Genomic DNA, 24,954 nt, shown 5'->3' with positions numbered 1-24,954 from the left:
CTTTAATTCAGTTTAATAAGCATGAAGTGTCTACCATGTGCCATATGCTATTTGAGGTTCTGGGGACACAGGGCATGAAGAGAGTTTCCTTCCTTGCTTCCAGCTAACAATGTGTGCAAGCTCAGGTGTTGGGCATTTGGGAGATGGCAACTTCCTTGGATGCTTTTTTAGCCAGTTACATGTGATTTAGCATTGAAAGTGCTTTTGAGACTGACAAAGCAATCCTTTTATTGGCTACTGAGCAGAAGAAGCCAGTGATTCAGTGGACCTTTAAAAATAGAGTGACTTTGCTCCTTTTTCTTTTTTCTTTTAACCCTCTGAGAGGCAGCATGTAATAGCACAGATATAGGAGATGGGAAATGGCACAAGGTAAAGAGTGCAAGATCAAGAGACAGAAGACCTGGCCTCATTAGATTAGTGTGATCCTGAGCAAATCATTTAACATTTTCTAGTCTCAGTTTCCTCATATGTAAAATGGGGATAATAAGAGCACCTACTACCAGGGTTGTTATGAAGATCAAATGAGATATTTGCCAAACTTTGCAAGGTGCTATGTAAGTGATAATAATTATTATTTCTATTGTTAGAGAAGCTAAAGCACTTGTCCTGCCAAATGAACTTGAGTCTGGATCCTAGAGCCCTAGACTCTTTTTTCTGTTTTGTGCTTCTTTCCTGAATCAAGGTAAAGGTGAATGAACAATAACCTTCAGATGGATGTGTCTAGTCTTAAAGGTGAACCTAGTGAATTTAAGAAGCTACTTGTAAATTTAAGAGAGTCAGGGTTGTCCATTGTAGGAAGCTTGCTGGTGATAGGAGAAATTTTTGTATCAATAAAGATGATTGCCGGAAGGAGAAAAAAGCTAAATATGTCTAGATTAGCAAGTAGAGATAGACTTTGAAGGAAAAGTACAGAGCTGAAGAGAAATATTAATAATGCTTTTGTTTAACTCAAATTGCTTTGTATTCTGATGAGATTTAAATATTAACTTCCTAGGAAAATGATTACAGTAAAATAACTGAATCTTGTTTTCAGTCTTTCTATCAATATGTGCTTTTTTTTTGCATTTTTCTCGTTTATAGAAATAAAATACCTATATTTGATTCATACTTTTACAGAGTGCCTTTCTATTGATCCCTTTGTAGAAGCCCTAGAGATAAACCAAACTTAAGCTTTATGTAAATCTTCCCCAGGGCATTGAAGTAGAAGCCTAACTAGCTGAAGGATATAAGAAAAGGAACTTAACTCCTCTCATTACAGGCCAGGCCCTGCCCAAGACTGACTAGTCTAGATTGCATGTATGTGTCCAGAGCCTATAGGCCTCTTGATGGAAAGGGTGCAGTAACTCAGCCCCTGGAGCCTAGCAGTGATTTTCATTATTCCTGGAAGAAATAAACATCTGATTTACATTGGGCACTGAATATTTTTTTTGAGTCTCTTCTTTAGGGAGACCCTAGAAATTAGTCAAGCTTAAATTTTGAGTAATTGATCCCAGAGAACCAGAATTGAGATTTAATGAGGCATGAGAAAAGGGACCCATTCACTGGTCCAGAATTCCTCAGGATTGAACCCAATCCAATTGAGTGCTAAGGTCTAAAGGTGGAGAGGGAGAGGAGAAAAGTACCTTAGGTCCTTTGGGCCTAGGAGTGGATTTTGTTTAAAAAAATTAAAACAAATAAAGAAACAAACAAACAAAAACTTGTCTTCAAGTGCTTTTATTCTACTGGCAAGGAATACCAGGATACTCAGTCCAAATAGCTGTCATTTACTAGCTATAGGAACCTGAACAAATTAACTAAGCTCCCTAAGCTGAAATTTCTTCATCTGTAAAATGGAAATGATGTTTATACTGCCTATTGAGATAGGTCACTGTGAGAGTCAAATGAAGAGAACCCCATGTAGCAAAGGAGTATGTGGCTCAAAGAGAGACAGAATAGACATCTCTAGTTTCTCCAAGGGAGACTAATTTCTTAGAGGAGAGGAAGTAGGAAGCTGAGGTCCCCATTCTACTCTACTCAGGAAGAATGTGTGCCAGGCTAGCATTATATCTATCTACTCTCTTAAACATTGTTAGTTTAGGGCTGTGTTGGTGAACCTATGGCACACATGCCAGAGTATGCCAGAAGGGGTTGATCTCTTTTCCCTTTCCATGTATACTTGAGAACATTTCTCACATGACCCATCCTTTTACCCAGCAGCCCAATAGGTGCACTTCTTAGCAGCCATCTGGGCTAAGGCTGTAGGGCAGGATAGGGGGGCCTCAAATGCAGCATGAGAGTTATAGTTTGGGCCCTTGGTCTCTAAGGTCTCTAAAAGATTCACTATAATTGACCTAGGTGATATGATTAGGTTTTATCTAACTTCTTTATTTATTTTTATTTTTTATTCAAATATATTTTATTTTCCCAATCACATAAAATTTTCAACATGTATTTTCCAAAATTATAAGATCCAAACCATCTTCCACCCTCCTTTGCTTCCCCCTACTCAGAGATGGTAAATAATCTTATCTGGGCCATATATATTTTCATGCAAAACACATCCATATTGGACAGTGTTGTAAAAATTCATTCTTAAAAAATCAAAATCCCAAAATAAAATCATAAATACATTGATTTGAAAGATAGTATGCTTTGATCCTCATCATAGTACAATAATGCTATTACTGTGTACAATGTTATACTGGTTCTGTTTATTTTTCTACATATCAGTTCATGTAGATCTTTCTAGCTTTTTCTGAAATCATCCTGCTTATCATTTCTTATAGCAACACAACATCGCCATCATATACCACAATTTGTTTAGCCATTACAAAATAGATGGATATCTCCTCAATTTCCATTTCTTTGCAACCACAGAGAGCTGCTATAACAGTTTTTGTACAAGCATATTCTTTCCCCATTTTTATTATTTTGTTGGGATACAGACATAGTAGTGGTATTACAGGATCAAAGGGTAGACTCAATTTTATGGCCCTTTGGGCATAGTTCCAAGTTGTCCTCTAGAATAGTTTAATCAGTTTGCAACTCCACCAATAATGCATTAGTGTCTTAATTTTGTCACATTCCCTTATTACTTTCCTTTACTAACATATTGGCCAATAGAATAGGTGTGAGGTGGTACCTCAGTGTTATTTTAATTTGCATTTCTCTAATCAAGAGTGATTTAGAACATTTTTTCTTATGATTATTGCTAGGTTTGATTTCTTCAGCTGAAAATTGCTTATTCATTTGCTTTGACACTTGTCAATTAGGGAATTACTTGTATTCTTATAAATATGACTTTGTTCTATAGTCTATACAGACCTTTATCAGAGATATTTGTTATAAACTTCTTTTCCCAGTTTGTTGTTTCCCTTTGTAACAGTTAAAATTTAGGGGAGACTGAGGCAAGATAGAAATTAGTTTCTCTCTGCAAGGAGTATTATATTTTTATGAGGTTTAATAAAGGATAAGGATTAAAGAAAATACAGGATAAGAAAACACGTGTCTAGGCCAGAGAGAGGCCTAGATACAACCTCACCTACATTATGAAAAGAGCCACATCTGCTTGCAAGTGGAAAATAGGGAAGAAAAGAGCACAAAAGCCTTTGCAATCAGGTTAAATACCCCATCTCGTTCTCGGCCCAGGTGAGGTTTTTCAGTGAGATTACAAAGCATTCTGGGGAAGTGGAGCAAGGAATTCTGGGGATTGAAGTCCTGGATTTGAGTCTATTTTTTACATTTCTCCGTGTGATCATTTTTGGAAAAAATTAATTTTTTCCCCAAAAGGATCATGAAAACATAATCAATTTAAAGATTACAATAATGTGAGGATAAGAGGGGGAAAAAAACAAAACCAATAATTGCTGGTCACATTGACAAAAAGTCAATTAGGGGGAAGTCCCCTTCGGCATGAAAGTATACATACAAATAAATGTTCAATCAAACACACCCAAAGTTCATTTTTGTGCACTTGTGGTCTGGAGGCATCTTCATGGTATCTTCAACAGTTCAGTTTCTGGATTCAGAGAGGTATCATCTTTCTTTACCTAAAATTCTTCTCAAAAAGAATTTAAACTTTGCAATTTAAATAATAATATTTTTTTACATTTCCCCATGTGGTGGGTGATTGAAAAATACGGGATCACTTAGGGATGCATGGCTGAGGTATGAGGTATATGAATCAATTGGCAAGAGATATTAAAAAGATATCAGAAAATCCAAATAAAAAAGAAAAATTTCTGGATGAAAATATAGACTATCAAAGCCTTATGTGTAAAAATTCCAAGTAAAAAGAAAAATAAATCTATAACAGGTCCTTGAATCAGGGCCCAATCAAAATGATCTATGCAATGATGCATTAACCCAGTCAATAGCCAGGACTACAGAAAGGTACCACACTATGAAAGACAGAAAAGGGGACCAGATTATATGAGCCAAGGTTGAGATACTCATCTGTGAGTAATTTCAGAGTGAGTATGGACACAAGGAAAGCCTATGTCTAGCAATGATAAACACAGTAACCTCGAGTCTTCACACTAGGTTCAAGACGTTATATTGGCTTACAAGTGCATCAATCCATCCTGGTTTGGCTTTTCTTTGGCTCTGTGCAATGGCTCTTGTGTGTATATCTTGTCCTGGAATCAGACAGAATCATTAAGCAAAGTCCCATAATTTCTTTTAAATAATTAGTGGCATCATTTTTATAGTCACAAGCTTTTGGGGTATGCATTAGCAAATGTATTTTTAAACTTATAGTACTGAAAAGTCAAAATCTTAAAGAAAATCTTAATGCTAGTGACATGTGCTTCAAATATAAAAAAGAGAGAAAAAATAAAAAAAAACAAATAGTATATTGCACATGCAAGAAAAATATAATAATAAAAGTCTTTTAAAAATTCAAAAATATACCTTATAATCATCAACACTCTGTGTCAGCTAAGAAAATATAGAATACAAGGCTTTCTCACCAAAAATGAGATCCATTTCCTCTTCATGTGGCTATGATCCACTGTATGAGCAAATGAATGTTACAAGGTTTTTTTCATTTTTAAAGAACAGTAGTACAAATATGTAGTTATCAATATCCCCAAATTTCTCAATAGCCCAATTAATTATAATAGCAAACAAACACACTATCATTTTTACAGGAGTTGCTGTATGGCATTTAAAAACCTATGAATTGAAGGATATTTGTCACAATTTTTTACAAACGTAACAATCTTTAACCTTGGTAATGAACATATTTTTAAACAAAGTAAAACTCATTTTGGGTTTAGAACACCATGAAATCTATATATCATTCTGGTGGAAGTTAAGTAGTGAGCTGAAGTGTAGAAATAAAGGGGTGCTCCTTTTTTGGAGGTTTTTAGGGTTACAAATGCCTTGAGATTAACTGCCCCAACTTCCATTCACATATTTAGAAATGCGGGAAGGTTGGGGATTATAATTGTATTTCACTTCAGCTATGGGCCTTACTTTGTGGTAGGGGCAGGCAAAAATAACCAGAGATTATTAAAAAAAATTACAAAAATCATATTTAAAAAACCCTTAAAATCAGTTGAGATATTTAGCACATTAAATTTTCCAAAGGTTGTTATAGCAATTGTAACCAGTTCTGAAGGAATCCATCCATCCTCTATGTGACAATTTACAAAGGCAAAAATAGAAAAACTGTTTTTTTCATAAATGGACTTATTCAATAATATTTGTTCAGCACAGTTATAGGGGGGAAAACAACAGAATTTAACAATAGTTAACCCAGTACATTAAAATGATTCAGTGTAACAGAATAATATTGAATGCAGTAATATATGAATTTAAAATCACAAAGTTATATCTTAAACAAAACAATCAGGAAAATGCAATAGAATACAGAGATTTTTATAAACCACTGGAGTCTGAAATGCCTTAAAATATATAATCTCCAGTCTTTAAAGTTCCTTAGGTATGTTTTTTTTTAAATTATTAATTATCCATTTAAATGTCTATCTCCGAAGGCAGAATGGTAAGGGCTACACAATGGGGGTTAAGGGACCCATCCAGGGCCCCACAGCTGGGAAGTATCTGAGGCCAGATTTTAACCCAGGACTGCATGTCTTTAGGCCTGGCTCTCAGTTCATTGAGCCACCCATTTGCAACTTCAAAGTTAAAGTTAAATCTTTTTCCCTGACACACAGGTGAAGTCAATAAAATTACCAGAACAGTCAAAAGGTATCCTTTTAAATAGCCCATTGCTTCTAAGTTCCTGTTTGGAAAAGCCTGTTTCTTCTCCTCTCCCTTTTCTCTCTCTCCTCCTATGATCTGCCCATGTGGTCAATACCCCTTAGCCTAAGGGGAAATTACCCTTCTCCTTTCCCTCTTGTCTCTCCCCTCCACCCAAGTGGCCAATGCCCCCGTTTGTTTGTAACCAGCTGGTAGAAATGAGTCCTGAGCGATGAGTGAATCTGCTCCAAGGCTAGAGTTTGTTGGGAAGGCAGGTCACCAGGTGATTGCAATCTTGGTTGAATCAGGTGGGCCGTGTGAGCTAGAGAAAGGACCAGGGTAGGCCAGGAACGACAACACAGGCAAATAGGGCCGGGAGCTGGAGCAGGCAGCTGGGTGGGCAAGTGAGCTGTAATCTGCAAACAGGTCTGCAGGCAGGCAGAAGCAGCTGAGCTGGGTGGGGTGGGATGGCTCAAGAAAGTCTGAATCGAATTGCTGCCAGCAGGAGCTGATCAAGATAGTTTTCTAGAAAAGCATCTTGGAGAAATGTGGCTTAAAAAAATCATTATCTAGGCTAAAAAATTTGAGAAGTTCTCATTCAATCTAGTGGTCGCCAAAACTGTAACAGTTAAAATTTAGGGGAGCCTGAGGCAAGATAGAAATTAGTTTCTCTCTGCAAGGAGTATTATATTTTTATGAGGTTTATTAAAGGTTAAGGATTAAAGAAAATACAGGATAAGAAAACACATGTCTAGGCCAGAGAGAGGCCTAGATACAACCTCACCTACATTATGAAATGAGCCACATCTGCTTGCAAGTGGAAAACAGGGAAGAAAAGAGCACAAAAGCCTTTGCAATCAGGTTAAATACCCCATCTCATTCTTGATCCAGGTGAGATTTTCAGTGAGATTACAAAGCATTCTGGGGAAGTGGAGCAAGGAATTCTGGGGATTGCAGTTCTGTATTCGAGTCTATGTTTTATACCTTTTAATAGTGTTTACATTGGTTTTGTGTGTACAAAAGCTTTTTAAATTTAATATAATCAAAATTATTCCTTTTATAGCTTATAATGCACTCTATCTCTTGGTTGACCATAAATACTTCCCATCTCCATAGATCTGCCAGGTGAACTATTCTATAATTTACTTATGGTATCACTCTTTTTATCTAAATCATATACCAAATTTAACTTTATCTTGGTATAGAGTATGAGATATTGATTTTGTTAGTGAGTTCTTATCCCAAAAGCTGAGGTGTTTGTGTTTATCAAGCACTAGGAAGCTAACGTCATTTAACCCTTTATAGTGTGTATCTAATCTATTCCATTGATCTACCATTCTATTTCATAGCCAGTACTAGACTGACTTAATGATTACTGCTTTATAAGAGTTTGAAATCTGATATTGCTAGGCTACTTTCCTTTATATTTTTTTCATTAATTCTTTGATATTCTTGACCTTTTGTTTTTCTGGATGAGTTTTGTTAATGATTCTAGTTCTAAAAAATAATTATTTGGCATTTTGTTTGGTATGAATGAATTAATTTAGGTAAAATTTTCATTTTTTATTATATTTGCTTAGCCTACCCATGAGCAACTAATATTTTTAATTGTTTAGATCTGACTTTGTGTGAAAAGTATTTTGTAATTCCCTTCATATAATTCCTATGTTTGTCTTGTCAAGTAGTTTCCCAGATATTTTGTATTGTCCAGAGTTATTTTATTTATTTATTTCTATTTTTATTATTTTTTTAAAATTTTTATTTGGCCATTTCCAAACATTATTCATTGGAAACAAAGACCATTTTCTTTTCTTCTCTCCCCACCCTCCCACCACCTCTCCCATAGCCCACGTGCGATTCCACTGGGTATCACATGTGTTCTTGATTCAAACCCATTTCCATGTTGGTATTTGCATTAGAGTATTCATTCAGAGTCTCTCCTCAGTCATCCCCTCCACCCCTGTAGTCAAGCAGTTGCTTTTCCTCGGTGTTTTTACTCCCACAGTTTATCCTCTACTTGTGGATAGTGTTTTTTAGATCCCTACAGATTGTTCAGGGACATTGCATTGACCCTAATGGAGAAGTCCATTACCTTCGATGCAATGAAACCTATTTGTCTAAATTATAGCAAAATAGACATCTGAGAAGTATACATAGGAGGTATATGAGACAACATGGAGTGAAGATGCTGTCCCACTGGGAGTGATATAACTCAGGTCAACTAAGAGAGAAAGTTCTAGATCTCACCCAAGAGGGAAACTCCCTGAAGTCACTAGTGTAGCAAGCTATGGACAGGGACATGATGGTAGTCTTTGAGCTCTTTTCATGTTTTTCCAGTCTTTTCATTCAGCAACCTGAAGTGAGATTATTCTCTTTCATTTAGAGCTTGTACTTAGAGCAACTAGAAGTTTTAAGAGTCACAAAGAAAACTTTAAGTGTCCCAAAGAAGACTGGATAAAAGTACTCTTAATTATACCAAATTCACCCTGCTTCTCATATGGGGATGGGAATTCATCTCCACCAATAAAGAGAGAGTCCCATGACTTTGGGACAGAGGTTACATGCATGCTAGGTGCTTTAGTAATCTTAAGACATTGTCTAGAGGAGGACTAATATAAGTCTTGTGATTTGTATTTACATGGTTTGAAGAAAGGGAAAATAGAGAAATTGAGTATCATATACTATCTTTTGTTTTTGATATACTTTTTTTTCATGCTTTCCTGTATTTCTACTCTACCTCTTTTTTCACCATTCCCTCCCCTTTTCTTCCTTTATTGTTGTATTTCTGACTTCCTTTTTTTACACTTTCCCATTTAGTAACTCAGGTTTTTCCTTCTGCTTTCTCACATTTCAAAATTTGGTTTCATGTTGAAAAACTTTTGCTAAGGGAAACAAGAATTAAGTAGTTCATTATACACAAAATTCTTATTTCTTTAGTTGAAAAGAGAGACTGTCTTGTATCTTACTCACCCCTTTTCTTTTGAGATCCTAATTATGAATACATGCAGGTGGCATTTAAACAAGCACTGATTAAAAAAGACACACTTTCATAGAGATATGCGTCAGTGGTCCCTCTTTGCTTTCTTTTTCAATAACTATAATTCCAAGTTTCTAGCTACCGGCTAGGGAATATTTCAAATTTATCCTATCCCCCATTCATCATGACTTCAAAAGAAAAGACTTGGAAATGATATATAAGGTATTCCAGTGTTAATTCTATTATCTTATGAACTTTTTTCTGACTCCCAAATCTTCATCCCTAGCACTTTTTTTTCCCACTTTAAACATTATTTTATTTGGTCATTTCCAAACATTATTCATTGGAAACAAAGATCATTTTCTTTTCCTCGCCCCCACCCCCTTCCCACCACCTCTCCCATAGCCGACGCACGATTCCACTGGGTATCACATGTGTTCTTGGTTCGAACCCATTTCCATGTTGTTGGTATTTGCATTAGAGTGTTCATTTAGAGTCTCTCCTCTGTCATATCCCCTACCCCCCTGTAGTCAAGCAGTTGCTTTTCCTCAGTGTTTTTACTCCCACAGTTTATCCTCTGCTTGTGGATAGTATTTTTTAGATCCCTGCAGATTGTTCAGGGACATTGCATTGCCACTAATGGAGAAGTCCATTACCTTCCATTGTACCACAGTGTATCAGTCTCTGTGTACAATGTTTTCCTGGTTCTGCTCCTTTCGCTCTGCATCACTTCCTGGAGGTTGTTCCAGTCTCCATGGAATTCCTCTACTTTATTATTCCTTTTAGCACAATAGTATTCCATCACCAACATATACCACAATTTGTTCAGGCATTTCCCAATTGAAGGGCATCCCCTCATTTTCCAGTTTTTTGCCACCACAAAGAGTGCAGCTATGAATATTTTTGTACATGTCTTTTTCCTTATTATCTGTTTGGGGGTACAAACCCAGCAGTGCTATGGCTGGATCAAAGGGCAGACAGTCTTATCGCCCTTTGGGCATAGTTCCAAATTGCCCTCCAGAATGGTTGGATTAATTCACAACTCCACCAGCAATGAATTAGTGTTCCTACTTTGCCACATCCCCTCCAGCATTCATTACTTTCCATAGCTGTTATGTTAGCCAATCTGCTAGGTGTCAGGTGATACCTCAGAGTTGTTTTGATTTGCATCTCTCTGATTATAAGAGATGTAGAGCACTTTTTCATGTGCTTATTAATAGTTTTGATTTCTTTGGCTAAGAACTGCCTGTTCATGTCCCTTACCCATTTATCAATTGGAGAATGGCTTGATTTTTTGTACAATTGATTTAGCTCTTTGTAAATTTGAGTAATTAAATCTTTGTCAGAGGTTTTTATGAAGATTGTTTCCCAATTTGTTGCTACCCTTCTGATTTTAGTTACATTGGTTTTGTTTGTACAAAACCTTTTTAATTTGATGTTGTCAAAATAATTTATTTTACATTTTGTGACTCTTTCTAAGTCTTGCTTGGTTTTAAAGCCTCTCCCTTCCCAAAGGTCTGACATGTATACTATTCTGTTTCGCCTAATTTTCTTATAGTTTCCTTCTTTATGTTCAAGTCATTCACCCATTTTGAATTTATCTTGGTGTAGGGTGTGAGGTGTTGATCTAAACCTAATCTTTCCCACACTGTCCTCCAATTTTCCCAGCAGTTTTTATGAAATAGTGGATTTTTGTCCCAAAAGCTGGGATCTTTGGGTTTGTCATATACTGTCTTGCTGAGGTCACTTTCCCCGAGTCTATTCCACTGATCCTCCTTTCTATCTCTTAGCCAGTACCAAATTGTTTTGATGACCGCTGCTTTATAATATAGTCTGAGATCTGGGACTGCAAGGCCCCCATCCTTTGTATTTTTTTTTCATTATTTCCCTGGATATCCTTGATCCTTTGTTCTTCCAAATGAACTTTGTTATTTTTTCTAGATCAGTAAAAAATTTTTTTGGAAGTTCCATGGGTATGGCACTAAATAGATAGATAAGTTTGGGTAGGATGGTCATTTTTACTATATTGGCTTGTCCTACCCATGAGCAGTTAATATTTTTCCAATTGCTCAAGTCTAGTTTTAGTTGTGTGGAGAGTGTTTTGTAGTTGTGTTCATATAGTTCCTGCGTTTGTCTCGGGAGATAGATTCCTAGGTATTTTATTTTGTCTAAGGTGATTTTGAATGGGATTTCTCTTTCTAGTTTTTGCTGCTGAGTTGTTTGGAGATATATAGAAATGCTGATGACTTATATGGGTTTATTTTGTATCCTGCAACTTTGCTAAAGTTGTTGATTATTTCAATTAGCTTTTTGGTTGAATCTCTAGGATTCTTTAAGTAGACCATCATGTCATCCGCAAAGAGTGATAACTTGGTCTCCTCATTGCCAATTTTAATACATTCAATATCTGTTTCTTCTCTAATTGCTACTGCTAGTGTTTCTACCACAATGTCAAAGAATAGAGGTGATAATGGGCATCCTTGTTTCACTCCTGATCTTAATGGGAATGCATCTAGTTTATCCCCATTGCAGATGATATTAGTTGATGGTATTAGATATATACTGTTTATTATTTTTAGGAACGACCCTTCTATTCCTAGTCCCTAGCACTTTTTGTTTGTTTTGCTTTGTTTCTGAATTTTATACTATTTTTCTGCTGGACTGTATGACCTATATCTTCCATTATCATTTTTAATCACACTCAATTCTTTTAAAGTTAAATTCAATAATTTTCCTTCTAATTAATGCTCTCTTTGGGAACTTCATTTTTGCTAAGGCTACCAAGGTACTATTAATCTTCCAGTCACATGAAACTTGAAACCATGGAGTCATTCTTTACTTTTCCTTATCTCTCCTCCATTTCTAATCAGTCACTAAGTTTTCCCAATTTTTTTCTAGCCACAAAACCCAAGAAATATTCCTTTATTTGTATATCCATTGTCAAGACCTTAGACCTGGGCTTTATCATTCAATCTTGGTCTGTTATTGCAATTGCCTGCTGCTTGATCTCATTGCCTGAAATCTCTTCACTCTTCCCCTATGCTTATCCTTACATACTTTTCTATTTCTAAGTTTTATGCTTTTTTCAAGGTCAAAGTCAAATTTCACCATTTTCCAGAAGCATTCTTTGAGTGCCCCATATGGATACACCTTATGTCTTACATTTGCCTCCACAGTCTCCTTAATTCAGTTATAACATCTTCCCTGCTGTTCTTGGAACAAGACACTCTATTTCCCCACGTCCAGTATTTTTATTCTATCTCCCTTATCTAAGACACTCTTCTTCCTCATCTTCTTCTCCTAGATTCTCTGGCTTCCTTCAAGCCTCATCTGAAGTCCCCTCTGCCTTCTGCAAGAAGCCTTTTTCAATCCCACTAAATGCTAGTGCTTTCCCATCATTATCTCTAATTTATCCAGTAAATGTCTTGTTTGGATATAGGTTTCTCTCAATTAGACTCCCCATTAAGGTCCTTGAAGACAGGGACTGTCTTTTACCTTTCTGTGTATACCCACTGCCTAGTAACAACTGAATTGACTAGAATACATCTGAAAGTATAAGCAATTTCAGTCCTGCTGACTTCTTGTGACCTCATTTGGTATTTTCTTGGTAAAGATACTTCAGTGATTTTCCATTTCCTTCTCCAAATCATCCCACAGATGAAGAATTGAGGCAAATGGGATTAAGTGATTTGCCTTGGGTCACACAACCAGTAAGTGTCTGAGGCCAGATTTGAACTCAGAAAAAGTATTCTTGACTCCAGGCTTAACATTCTATTCACTGTACCACTTAGCTGCCTCTGTGCAATATTCCATGCTTTAATAACCACTAATACTGACTGTCCCAGCCTTAATTGATCAATTCTTTTTCTGACTTCCTATCATGCTTTGTGTGCTACTCTTTTGGTAAATATTTTATACAAATAGATGCTTATCTATATTGTGAGATCCTTGAAAAAAGAGATGAGTGTTTTATGTTTTTAATTCTAGTTTTAGAGAACCTTAGATCTATAATATCTCTTCAATTAAATATTAGCTGAGGATACTTACAGTTGAATATATTAAACTAATTAGCATTAACCTTTATATTTGATTTGTCCACTGTATTTTCTATAAAATGAAACCTTTATTCAAGAAACTATGATTTTAGAAATACTAAGACACCATTGGGCGCTATGTGGCACATTGGATAAAGCATTGGGTCTGGAGTTAGAAGGACTTGAGTTCATATCTTATCTCAGACACCAGCTAATAACCATGGGTAAGCTATTTAACCCTGTCTGCCTCAGATTTCTCAGATAAAATGAGCTGGAGAAGGAAATGGCAGAACACTTCAATTGCAAATGGGGTCACAAAGAGTCAGGTGCAACTGAAACAAGTCATCAACAAAAAACAAAAAAAATTATCTAAAATCTTAAGGATTTGAAACAATTACTTCTAATTTGATTCTGGTATCAAAAGACTAAACTAACTAAAACCATTTTTTAGCTTAATCTTTTTTTTCATTATGAATTTCTTTTAGCAATCTGGTGAGGTTTAGGAAATTCTCAGAATATTTTAAATGCATAAAATTGCAAAGGAAGCTAACTATACTGAAAACATTATATTATTTTAGAAAACTAAATGTATGGATCTCCTGAAGTCTATATATTACCCCCATGAAAAGAATCAATATAGTAACCAAAATTTTCACTTTTTTTTTCAGGTAGGTGGGTGATTTGTTCAGAGGCATATGCAAATCTGTTGATTATGACAATTGGCTATATTTTAATGTATACTTTTATGCCAAAAGGGGACTGCCCCGTAATTGGGTTTTGTCAATGTGCCCGTTTTGCTGTCTCACTTCTATTTCACTCTTATCTCTGATTATTGTAGTTTCCTCTTAGAAGGGAAAATTTTGTATGCACCTGCAGTTAGAAAATTTAGAGGTGCAGGATGATTATGTTTAGTGATCAATTGGGGAGACTAGTCCCCCAGTCATCATCAGGGGGGATTGTGAATTTTAGATTTTCGCCATTTTGCTTAGTCTAGCAAATAGGAATGTATACACCACACTTAAGGATTAAGTGTTGGGGAGGAAGGCCTATGACTAGCATGTGCTAGCAAGTGAAAAATCAGAAACAACTGACTGACTCCTGGGCTGTCCTAAGCCAAGCTTAAGCCACCTTAAGCACATGTGAGACACAGGAAGTAATGTAAAGAACTGCCTTTATATTTCGTGGCACTTCCTGTGGGGAGGGAGCTTTGGTGGAGTTGACCCTGGAACTCAAGCTTGGAGAAGCTCCTCAGACTGCTTCCTTGAGATGGTTACGTGGTGAGTGATAAGACTGACTTCCATTTCCCTTGGCCAAGTCCTCTGAACTCCTATCTGGCTCAGCCTGGGCTGGAGCAGTTTAAATTCTCTTTTTTTCTTTCTCTCGTTCTTAATTTCTTCCTTCTATTGTAAATAAACCAGCATAAAATTCCATTCTGACTTGAGTGTATCATTGGGATTTAGAAATTAAATCCCTGGCAATCAACTAAATTTATATTCAGTCTCAACCCAAAATTTACCCTTACAATCCTTAATCTTTGGGTTTGGCTTAATCTTTTGGGTTTGGTGGTAGATAGGGCAGGTATGCCTGAAGATACTGGGTGTAGCCTTTGCAACAAGTACTTTCCATAAAGACAGTCAAGGGGAATGGTTGAGTTGCTAGGTTTTCCTACCCAAGCCCTTTCCTCTTCTGAAATTTGCTTTTAGTAGGACAAGTACCTAGGGAAGACCTCTTATGGTCTATAAACTTCTGACAGAGTTATTAAAAACTGAAATCTTCATTGAGAGGATCAAAGGTGACCCTGAAAGGGATCTAGTCCAATTCCCTCATTTTGCAGATGGAAAAAAGAAGTCCAGAGAAAGGAGGTGAGTGGCTCAGGCAATAAACTTTATTAACTACCTTCTATATGCTAGGCATTGTGCTGAGCTCTGGGGGAAACAGGCAACAAAAGGCTAGACCCTGTTCTCTAAAAGTTTATATTGTATGGGGGAAGACAGCATGCCAACAGCTGTAACTTGAAGGAAGCCAATGGAGTTGAAGATGGAGAACCTTCCAGGTGTGGAGGACAGCTAGTGTAATGGTTGGATTAGAACAATGGTCTTCTAACTGCCAGTTCCTCAATAAGTGTAATACAGCTCAGTGAATAGAGTTCTGGGTCTGGAGTCAGGGGGACACGAATTGAAGTCTGGTTTTAGTCACTTACTAGAGGTGTGACGTTGGGTAAGTCACTCAACCTATCTGTCTTAATCTTCTGGAGAAGAAAATGGCAAAGTATTCCAAATCTATGGCCAGTAAGGTCATTCTATTGTCCCACGAGTCGTACAGGACGGGAAAAGAACCACAATTAATGTTAGTGGAATTGTCTCTCTCTCCACCACGGCAGGTATTATTGTCTCTTCACTGAGGCTCGCCTTCTCCTCTGGACCACTCCTGAATTCATCAGCTAACTTTCCTCTTTCGATTAGGGGTCCTCGCCACACTCTTCCCTCACCTCTCCCATTTCCCTCTTCTCCCTTAAGATTGACAGGGAATCTTGCGCAAGCGCAGTGCTGGAAACGACTCCTTGCCACCCACCTTCCCTCTAGATCTTTTTCACTCAGGAATGAGGATATGCGCGATTCATAATGCGCATGCGCACTCATTTGAGAACCAGCTCACCTTAGCTCTTCCATTCAGGACTGCTTTCATCTCTGAGCTTCTCCTCTCTCTGCTCCCCTGCTCACTGCTCTTCTACCCCCACACCAAGTCCGGTTTCTATAACATGCATCAATTAAGCTTTCAACAAGGAATTCTCCCGTAGCTAGGAAGTGGTAGCAGTAGCCTCGGGTGTAAGGGGTGTGTATGGGCGCTGCCGGGGTTGCCAATAAAGTTGTACATTTCGGTCTTCCCCCGCCCTACTCATTCTCTCTGGTAGTCTGGAGTGTGCGCGCGCAGGCTTTCCCGGCAGCTCGTTCACTGGCTCGCTCGGGGTTGGCTGCAGCAGGACTCGGGCTGGTGGCTAGGGCCTCGAGAGCGCCTTCATTTTTATTCCCTCCTCCTCCTGGCGTTTGAGTTCCCCGGTTCCCTCCCGTCGGCCGCCGTTTGTGTGGTTGTTTTTTTTTTAAACAACTTTATTGTTCCCTCCCGGCTCACTGCCTCCGCCCCCTGCGCTGTGCGCGTCCTCAGGATGCACTGAGGCTGCAGGGAGGCGGTGGCGGTGGGTCCCTGTCCCGGGTGCCCAGTCCCTCTCCCTCTCCTCCGAGTTCCCAGCCCGGGGAGGGGGGAGTCACGATGTCCGGCAGTCGCCAGGCTGGGCCCGGCGCTGCCGGGGCTGGTCCCGGCTCCTCCGCGGCCTCCTCAGTCACTTCCGCCTCGTCGTCGTCGTCCTCGTCGTCGTCGTCGCCGTCGCCCCCGTCCCTAACTGCTGTGGTGGCCGCGGCGGGGTCCAGCGGGGCCGCCGGCTCTGGGGGTATCGGGGCCGCCGTGCGGCCTTTGCTAGTGGCCGCCGCCGGGTCGGGCTCGAGCGGCGGGAGTGGTGGCGGGGCGCTGGCTGCGGGCCTCTCCCGGCTCGGGGGTTCGACCAGGCCCGGGAGCGCTGTGAACGGCGGCAGCGGCAGCGGCGGAGCTGGCAGCTCGGGAAGCGGTAGCAGGAAGCGGCCTCTGCTCACCCCACTCTGCAATGGGCTCATCAACTCGTACGAGGACAAAAGCAACGACTTCGTTTGGTGGGTGGAGAAGCATCCTTCCCTATCCTTGTGGCCCCCCTCCCATTCTCCTTTCTGTTTGTGTTGCTTAAGATGCGCGGGGGAAGGGGGAAAGGGCTCTCTGTTGGTGGCAGGTGATGGAGGGGGAGAGCAATGTTTGCCAGAGGTGGCAGCCTTGGAGCAAATGGGCTTGGAGTAGGATGGGCGACTGGGGGCCTTTGCATGGGAGGCAGTCTCGTTGGATGGGGGAGGGGGGTTTCATCGGGCAGGAGGATGAGGGGGCGGTGCAGAATTGGGGTTTAGGAGGAAGGAATTAGGAAGTCCGAGCTCTGAGTTAAGCGAGTACTAGGACCTGGGGCTCCCATACTTGTTGAATGACATTGAGGTGTAGAGGGGAATCTGGTGGAGGTGTAGAGTGAGTGAGGATGGAGGCTCTTGGCATGTTGTTGAATGAATTCCTTGGGCATATTCAAATTTATGGAGAGGATATTGAATGGAGATAATGAGTTGAGATTACTCGAGTATTGAGGGCCATTAGACTCTGAACTTTTTGAAAATAGATGGTTTTTATCCTTATGTGTATCCCGAGGTGCCCAGAAGGTAGGCGGTACTTAATAGATGGCAGCTGACTACCAGAAAATGTGTTAAGGTTGTTTTATATATACAAATGATATATCAACTCTCTGTTAGCTTATTTTCACAGCTGCCTATGAGACTCAGTATATTTGAAGCCAGTAATAAACTATCTTTTAATGTTGTAAGAGGTTTCATTGTACCACGTATGTTGTGTTAAACAACATATTTGTAGCACTTTAAGGCTTATCATATTATAAAGTTTATCATGATATGCATTTATTAAGCATTAGAGGTACAATATGATGTAAAACTAAAAAACTTTCTGCCCTCTTGGAGCTTATATTCTAATGGGGGAGAAATGTATATGCATATGTGCAAGATACAAAACCAGTTGCAAGTAGTTTTTGTAGAGAGAGAACTAATGGCTTAGGGGGATGAGGAAAGGCATATAGGCATATAGAAAATGATACTTAAGAGGCAATTTAGTGGCTAAGTGCATTGAGAGCCAGGCTTAGGTACAGGATGTCTTGGGTTCAAATTTGACCTGAGACACTTCCTACCAATATGACTGGGCAAGTCACTTAATTCCCATTGCTGATCCTTTACTACTGTACTGCTTGGAACCAATACACAATATTGATTCTAGGATGGAAGTTAAGGGTTTATAAAATGATACTTAAATCTTAAAGGATTCCAGGTATTTCAAGATGGAAATGAGGAAGAATCCAGGTATTTCAAGATGGGAATAAGGAATAAGTACATTTCACAGTGGGAACAGCTATTACAAAAACAGATGGAAGATGGAACATCACCATGTGTGAAGAATAGCAAATAGTCCAGTTGGTTGGAGAAGAGTAAATTTGTAAGAAGATTGGATTAGTAAAGTGTAAGGCATAGAATTGCCATTGTACACATTAAGTAACTGAGGTTCAGATGGGTGAAATGATTCACCCACTCCCACTGTCAGTGAACTAGCAAGCATCTGAACTGTGATATGAATCCAGGTCCTGACTCCACCAAGTGTGTTGTAGCTTGAGACAGCTGTTGGCACAGGGGCTAGTGTTAGGCCTGTGCCAGGAAGCCTTGAGTTCAAATGTAGCCTCATTGATTTGAATTGTCTATGGCAACTAGTAGCTATATATATTTTTTGCTGTGGAGCATTTAGGCTCCACACCAAAGATTGGTGATTATTAGGAATGGGTTGGAATTTGAGATTATCTTCAGTGACTTTAATTTTGATAGTATATTAACTAAAGTCCTTTATTTAGATGACTAATGGAATTTGTAAGTTGGATAATGTCTTTCATTTACATATACATATGTGAGTGATCTTTGTATTGATGCAAATTGCAGTCATTTATTCCTTAGTAGGCCATCTTAATGAGTTGCTATAGCTGATATGATTCTTTACCTAGTAATCAGCTTTCTGGGGATGAGTCTCCAAATTTATACAGTCTAGTCTGACATCATCAGGTTGGTAGTTAAAGATTTCAAACTTGGTAGGACCTGGCAAAGCCTTCATTAGCTTAACTTTCAAAAACCTAGTGTCACCTATATTTTGAAAAGTAGGACAGAAGAAGAGGGGACTGAAATTCAGACAGGTAAGGTGATTTGACCAGTGTCACATGAATAATATTAGCTGCAGAGAAATGACTTGACTCTTATTTTCCTTCAACATTTATTCAGCACCTTTTATGCTGTAAACCCTAGGAAAACAGACAAAAATGAAACAACATTCAGAGGACTAAGGGCTTAGAGTGATACAAAGTCTTAAATAAGATACTGTTTCTGTCCTTATGGAATTTAAAACCTAATCTAGCAAGTATTAAGTGTCTATTATGTACAAGGAACTGTGGATACAAAGAGAAAAGGAAAAACGAGATAGGACATAAATACAGTGGTTTTTGACACTTTTAATAACTTTCTTCTATTTAGGTTTTCAGATTACTCTCCCCTCATTCTTCTCTTATCTGACCACTCCTCAGTTTCCTTTTTTGGTTCCTCCTCCAGGTCACACCCTCTAACTATAGGTATCTATCAGGGTACTACTTTGCTGGGCCTTCTTTTCCATTTATACTTTTTCACAGGATGATCTCCTTAGCTCCCATGGATTTAGTAACCATCTCTGTCCTGACAATTTCTCAGATCTACTTATCCTTTTTCAATCTCTCTGCATCCTGTCTCACATCTCCAGATGCCCTTCAGACATCTCTTGTATTGGATTTCCAATAAACACTTCAAATTTATGTTTGTCTAAAAGAAATCATTATCTTTCACTCTAAACCCTCCCCTATCTTAACTTCTCTGTTACTTGATAGAGCAATGACATCCTCCCAGACCCTCAGTTAACGACCTAGGAGTCATTTTGCACTCTTCATTCTCTTTTACTACACCCTTCAATAGTAATTCATTTGCTAGGCCCTGTCAGTTTCACCTTTGCAACATCTCTTGTATGTGCCCCTTTCTCTTACACTGCAGCCACTTTATCACCTCATCCCTAGATTATTTGAATAACCTGCTGGGGGCAGTTGGCCTGCCTCAAGTCTCTTCCTAGTCCAATCCATCCTTCATTCAGTCACTAAAATGATTTTCCTAAAGTGCAGGTCTGATCATGTCATCCTACTATTCAATAAACTTGAGAGGTTTCTTATTGCCTCCAGAATCTAATACAAAATGCTCCATTGGGCATTCAAAGCCTTTTATAATCTAGCTCCCCTCTTATCTTTCCAGTTTTCTTACCTTGTACTCCCCAACATGTACTCTTTGATCCAGTGACACTGGCCTCCTGGCTGTTTCATGAACAAGACACTCCATGACTGGCCTTTGGATACTTTCTCTGAATGACCCCTGTACTTGAAATGGGCTCTACTAACCTCTCTGACTTTTCTTTAAGTCCAAACTGAAATCCTGTTTTTTTTTTAAGCCTTCACCATCTCTTAATTCTAGTGCTTTTCCTTTTGTTAAGTATTTCTTATTTATACTGTATATGCATTGCTTTGAATACAATTGTTTGTATGTTGTCTCCTTCATTAGATTATAAACTCCTTGAGGATAGGGATTATCTTTTGCTTCCTTTTGTATCCCCATTGCCCAGCACAGTGCCTGGCAACTAGTAGGTCCTTAATAGATGTTTATTGATTGGTGGATTTGAGCCATAATATGCATTACAGAGTTTAAAATTATTACATGTTGTTTTTTTTACCGAATGGCGAAACAAATTTTTATTAAAACCAAGACTAGTCTGAATTTATGATTACTCCCTCCCCAAATATGAATAGAAATAAGTGCAGGGAAAAAAAACCCCCACACATACCAAGACATAATAGTTTATAATGTGGTTTTATTTAAGTATGTTATCACAAGCAATTTAATCATTAAACCCACTGGATCTGTTCTCTTTCTAAATCAGACATCTAAGCAACATATAAAGTGTTTTTAGAAAAAATACATTCACATTGAATATCTTTAAAAGAAGTAGTTCAACAGATGTGAGTGGCTGTGCTTCATATTCTTGTCAAATAAAAAATATTATTCTTCTGTGTATCCTTGAGTAGATAATGCTTAGCCTTACAGCTCTTAACCTCTAGATGTATACCTATTTACACTTTCAGTCTTAGAAGAGAAGTAGAAACAAAATACATGGTAACCTTTTCCTTTAGCCTAAATGTGCTCTTACTATGGCATGGTTTAGTTAATATGCTAAATGTATTGCAAAAGGAGCAGATGACACACATAGATTTAATGAAAGTAGAAAAACCAATACATTGAGATCTTTCAAAGCACCAAAGGGCAAAGACTTAAGCTTATTTATTGCAAATGAAGTCAAGAGCTTGGAGAAGAAAAGGGAGTCAAGGAAAGTTTGATACTGTTCTCTTAACTCATTGGATCATAGGATTATAGCATAAAGGCACTTTAAGATAAATGCAAGAATGATAGGTAACTGGAATTCTAATTGCAGTAATGTTAGCTGATATTTATATACTTTATAAAGTTTATTATTATAAAGTACTTTAAAGTTTACTATTTGCTTTACATACATTATCATTTGAATCTCATGTTAATCTTGTGAAGTAGGTACTGTAGATATTATTTTCATTTTACAGATGAGAAACCTGAGTGCCAGAGAAATCAGTTTGGCCATTGTCACACAGCTAGTAATTAGAACCCAGGTATTCTTTACTCCAAATCCAGCACTTGTCTCCTCTATGTCATTTTGTCTTTCAAATAATCTAAAAAGACTTAGTGATTTGTCCAAGAGGACAGTTAGTAGCAGGATCCAGATTTGAGCCTGGGTTTTTAAATTCCAGATTCATTGCTTTTCATACTACAATGGACTTCTTTCAAAAGAAGTCATTTTTTCCTTCCTGGAAATTGAACCCTGGTTGCCTTAAGACCATACTTCTGAACTATTGGTTGAAAGAATTAATGATGTTTTGCCTAGAGAAGAGAAAACAGTGAAGACATAATTACTCTCTAGATAATGGGAGAGATGTCATGTGAAAGGATTATTTTTGTTCTGCTTTAGATGAAGGGTAGAACTAGAAGCAATGGGTAGAAGTACATTCCCTCTAAAGAAAAAAACTTCCTAATTGTTAATAGCATTTTAATTCAATAAACATTAATTATTGGCCTCCATGATATGTTAAACACTGGGAATACAAAGAAAAATGAAACAATCTACACTCAGGAAGCTTATATTCTCCTGGAATAAAAGCTATACCAAAATGTAATGGGTTGCCTTGGAGAAGTGTGGAATTCTCCCTTAATGAAGGGAGTTCTTGGTTGGGTATGAATTAGATTTTCTTTTAGCCTCTGAGGTTTCTTCTAACTCTGGAATTCTATGACCATCAAACCACATTCATTGGTCTTTCCCTTACACCATACCAGGTAGTAAGCAGTGTTGTAGAGTAGATAAGAGAGTTGGGCTTGGACTTAGAAAGGATTACTTAAAATTTTCCTCTAATACATTGTGAAAGCCCCAGGCAACTATCTAAATATACTGTAACTTTTAAGTTGTTGATCTGTATTAGTGGAAGGAGTTATCCCACTGGGAGTTTGCCTACACTAATGAAATTTATAGGTCCATCAAAACAACAACAACAACAAGAGACATATGGGGTCAAGGGATAGATAGATAGATTAAAGGGGGTAAAATTTGGAATCTTTAATCAGTTTCACTACAATTACAGTTTTGTGATAACCAGTAACTTTGGACTAGGCTTTAGAAATAGTCACTATATATTTATTAAATGCCTACTATATGTTAGGCACTGTGCTAAGTGCTGGAACACAAAAAGAGGCAAAAGACAGAAGCTACCATCACAGTCTAATGGGGGGAATGCATGCAAGAAAATATGTACAAACAGACTACATACAAGATAAGTAAGAAATAATTAAAAGAGGGAAGGCACTAGAATTAAAAAAAGATTTGCAAGAGCTTCCTTTAGATGATGAGCTTTTAGTTGGGACTTAAAGGAAACTGAGGAAACCAGCTGGCAGTGATGAGGAGTGAGGAGATTCCAGGAATAGGAGATAGAACATGCTCAGAACCCACCTATTGAGTGTCTTATTGGTGAACTAGCTGGGAGGCTCCTGTCACTTGTTAAAAACTACCTAAGATATATGACTGGAAGGGTGGGAGGGCCTGGGTTTGAACACCAAAGAAAGGATTTTATATTAGATTCTGGAGACAATAGGGAACTGTTAGATTTTTGTTGAGTTGGAAGAAGAGTGTAATATGTGACATAGTTGAACCTACTCTCTACTCACTTCCATGGCCAAATGGAGAATAGATTGGAGTATGGAGAGACTCAGGGCAGGCAGACCTGCCTCTGCTGGTTTACCCCCAAACCCCTCCAGCAGGCTAGTCTAATAATCTTGGGACAAAGGCTTGCATTAGTATGGTAAAAGTGTCAGAGGAGAGAAGGGGGCATATACAAGAGATGTAGGGAAGATGAAATTGACAGGCTTTAATAGCAGATTGGCTATATGGGTTTGGTGGGGTATATGTGAGAGAATGAGAAGTGAAGGATGATTTCTAGGTTGTGAGCTTTAGACTCTGGTAGGGTGGTGGTGTCCTCCAAACTAATAGGGAAGTTAGGAGAGGAAGAGAGTTTTAAGGAGAAAGATACTGAGATCTGTTTTGATTATACTAAGTTTAAGCTATTTACTGGACACCTAGTTCAAGATGTCTGAAAGATAGTTGGTTGTTCAAGTAATAGAAGGTCAGCAGACAGTTTGGGGTAGGATAGAAAGATGTGGGAGCTGATGAGTTCTCTACATGAAGTACTATCCAGGAAGAGAAGAGGGCCCAGAATATAACCTTGAGGGACATTTACAGTTAGTGGGTGTGATCTGGATGGAGATCTAACCAAAGAGACCAAGGGGTGGTCTTGATAGGTAGGCAGAAAACCAGGAGAAAGTGGTATGCTAAAAACCTAAAGAAGAGAGTATCAAGGAAAAGAGGTTGATCAACAGTGTCAAAGACTTCCAAAAGGTCAAGGAGAATGAATATTGAAAAGAGACAATTGGATTTGGCAATTTAGAGATTATTGGTAATTTGGTGAGAGCTATTTTGGCAGAAGGATAAATTCTAGATAATAAGGAGTTATGATTCGAGAGGAAAGAAAACTAATTTTTTCAAGGCATTTCACCACAGAGGTTAGAAGAGAGAGAGGACGATAGAGTTGAGAAGATAAAGTGAGGATTTTTCAGTAAGAAAAAGACATAAGCTTGTCTATGTCATAGGAAAGGAGCTAGTAAACAGAGAGACATTGAAAATAAGTGATAGATTGGAATTGCTAGAGAGGGCAGTTGTTTGGAGGATGTTGGATGGATTAGGATTGTTTGTGCAATAGAGAAGTTATCCTCAATAAAGTATAAGCCAACTCTTCATGTGAGTGAAGGAGGAGATTGTGATAGCAAGCAGAAACTCATGATGAATGTCTTCAATTTTTTTCTTTAAAATAGACATGTTTTTCAGCTGAGTGAGAAATTAGAACCATGGTAAAGATTAGGGTAGTAAATTCAAATTGAAGATAATACTTAAGACAGACCTTGGATGGATGGATGGATGGATGGATGGATCAATGGATGGATGGATGGATGGACAGACAGACAGACAAGAATCTATTGGGAGGGAGACTTATTGTATGTCCTACTGTGCTAAGCACTAGAATTAAAAAAAGATTTGCAAGAGCTTCCTGTCAGTGAGAAAATAATTTAAATGATATTGTATAGGTATGACATCTTAAGATACAGAGGAAATACTTGTTTTTCAGAGTTGTGTTATAATTCCTTAACATAAAAATAGTAAAACAACAATTTACATTTAGAGAGGAGGCATGCAGTATAGTGGATAGAGAGCTGGTTTCAAAATCAGGATCTCTTGGGTTCAAGTTCCTGCTTCTGACCTCCTGGCTGAGGGATGTAGGACAAATCACTTAACTTTCATTCATTATGTCCAGGTAACCCTCTTAATACAGGGCTCTTAACTTGATATCAG

General features: G+C 38.2%; 1 protein-coding gene across 4 annotated transcripts in view; it reads left to right on the top strand.

The window, feature by feature from the left end:
- The first annotated feature begins 16,099 nt into the window (after nt 1-16,099).
- Nucleotides 16,100-24,954, top strand: part of COP1 (COP1 E3 ubiquitin ligase) — a 329,094-nt gene continuing 320,239 nt past the window's right edge. The window contains exon 1 of one of the 4 annotated variants that reach the window (XM_007480833.3): nt 16,100-16,895. In XM_007480833.3, coding sequence (XP_007480895.2) covers nt 16,462-16,895 — 434 coding nt within the window. In that variant the 5' untranslated portion in view covers nt 16,100-16,461. The remainder of the gene's footprint in view (nt 16,896-24,954) is intronic. The other 3 variants (XM_007480832.3, XM_056815582.1, XM_056815581.1) reach the window with 3 other exon arrangements.

The sequence above is a fragment of the Monodelphis domestica genome, chromosome 2 (assembly GCF_027887165.1).
Source record: "Monodelphis domestica isolate mMonDom1 chromosome 2, mMonDom1.pri, whole genome shotgun sequence".
NCBI classification, from domain to species: Eukaryota; Metazoa; Chordata; class Mammalia; order Didelphimorphia; family Didelphidae; genus Monodelphis; species Monodelphis domestica.
The sequence above is the reverse complement of the archived record's forward strand: the minus strand, read 5'-3'. Positions and strand labels throughout refer to the sequence as shown.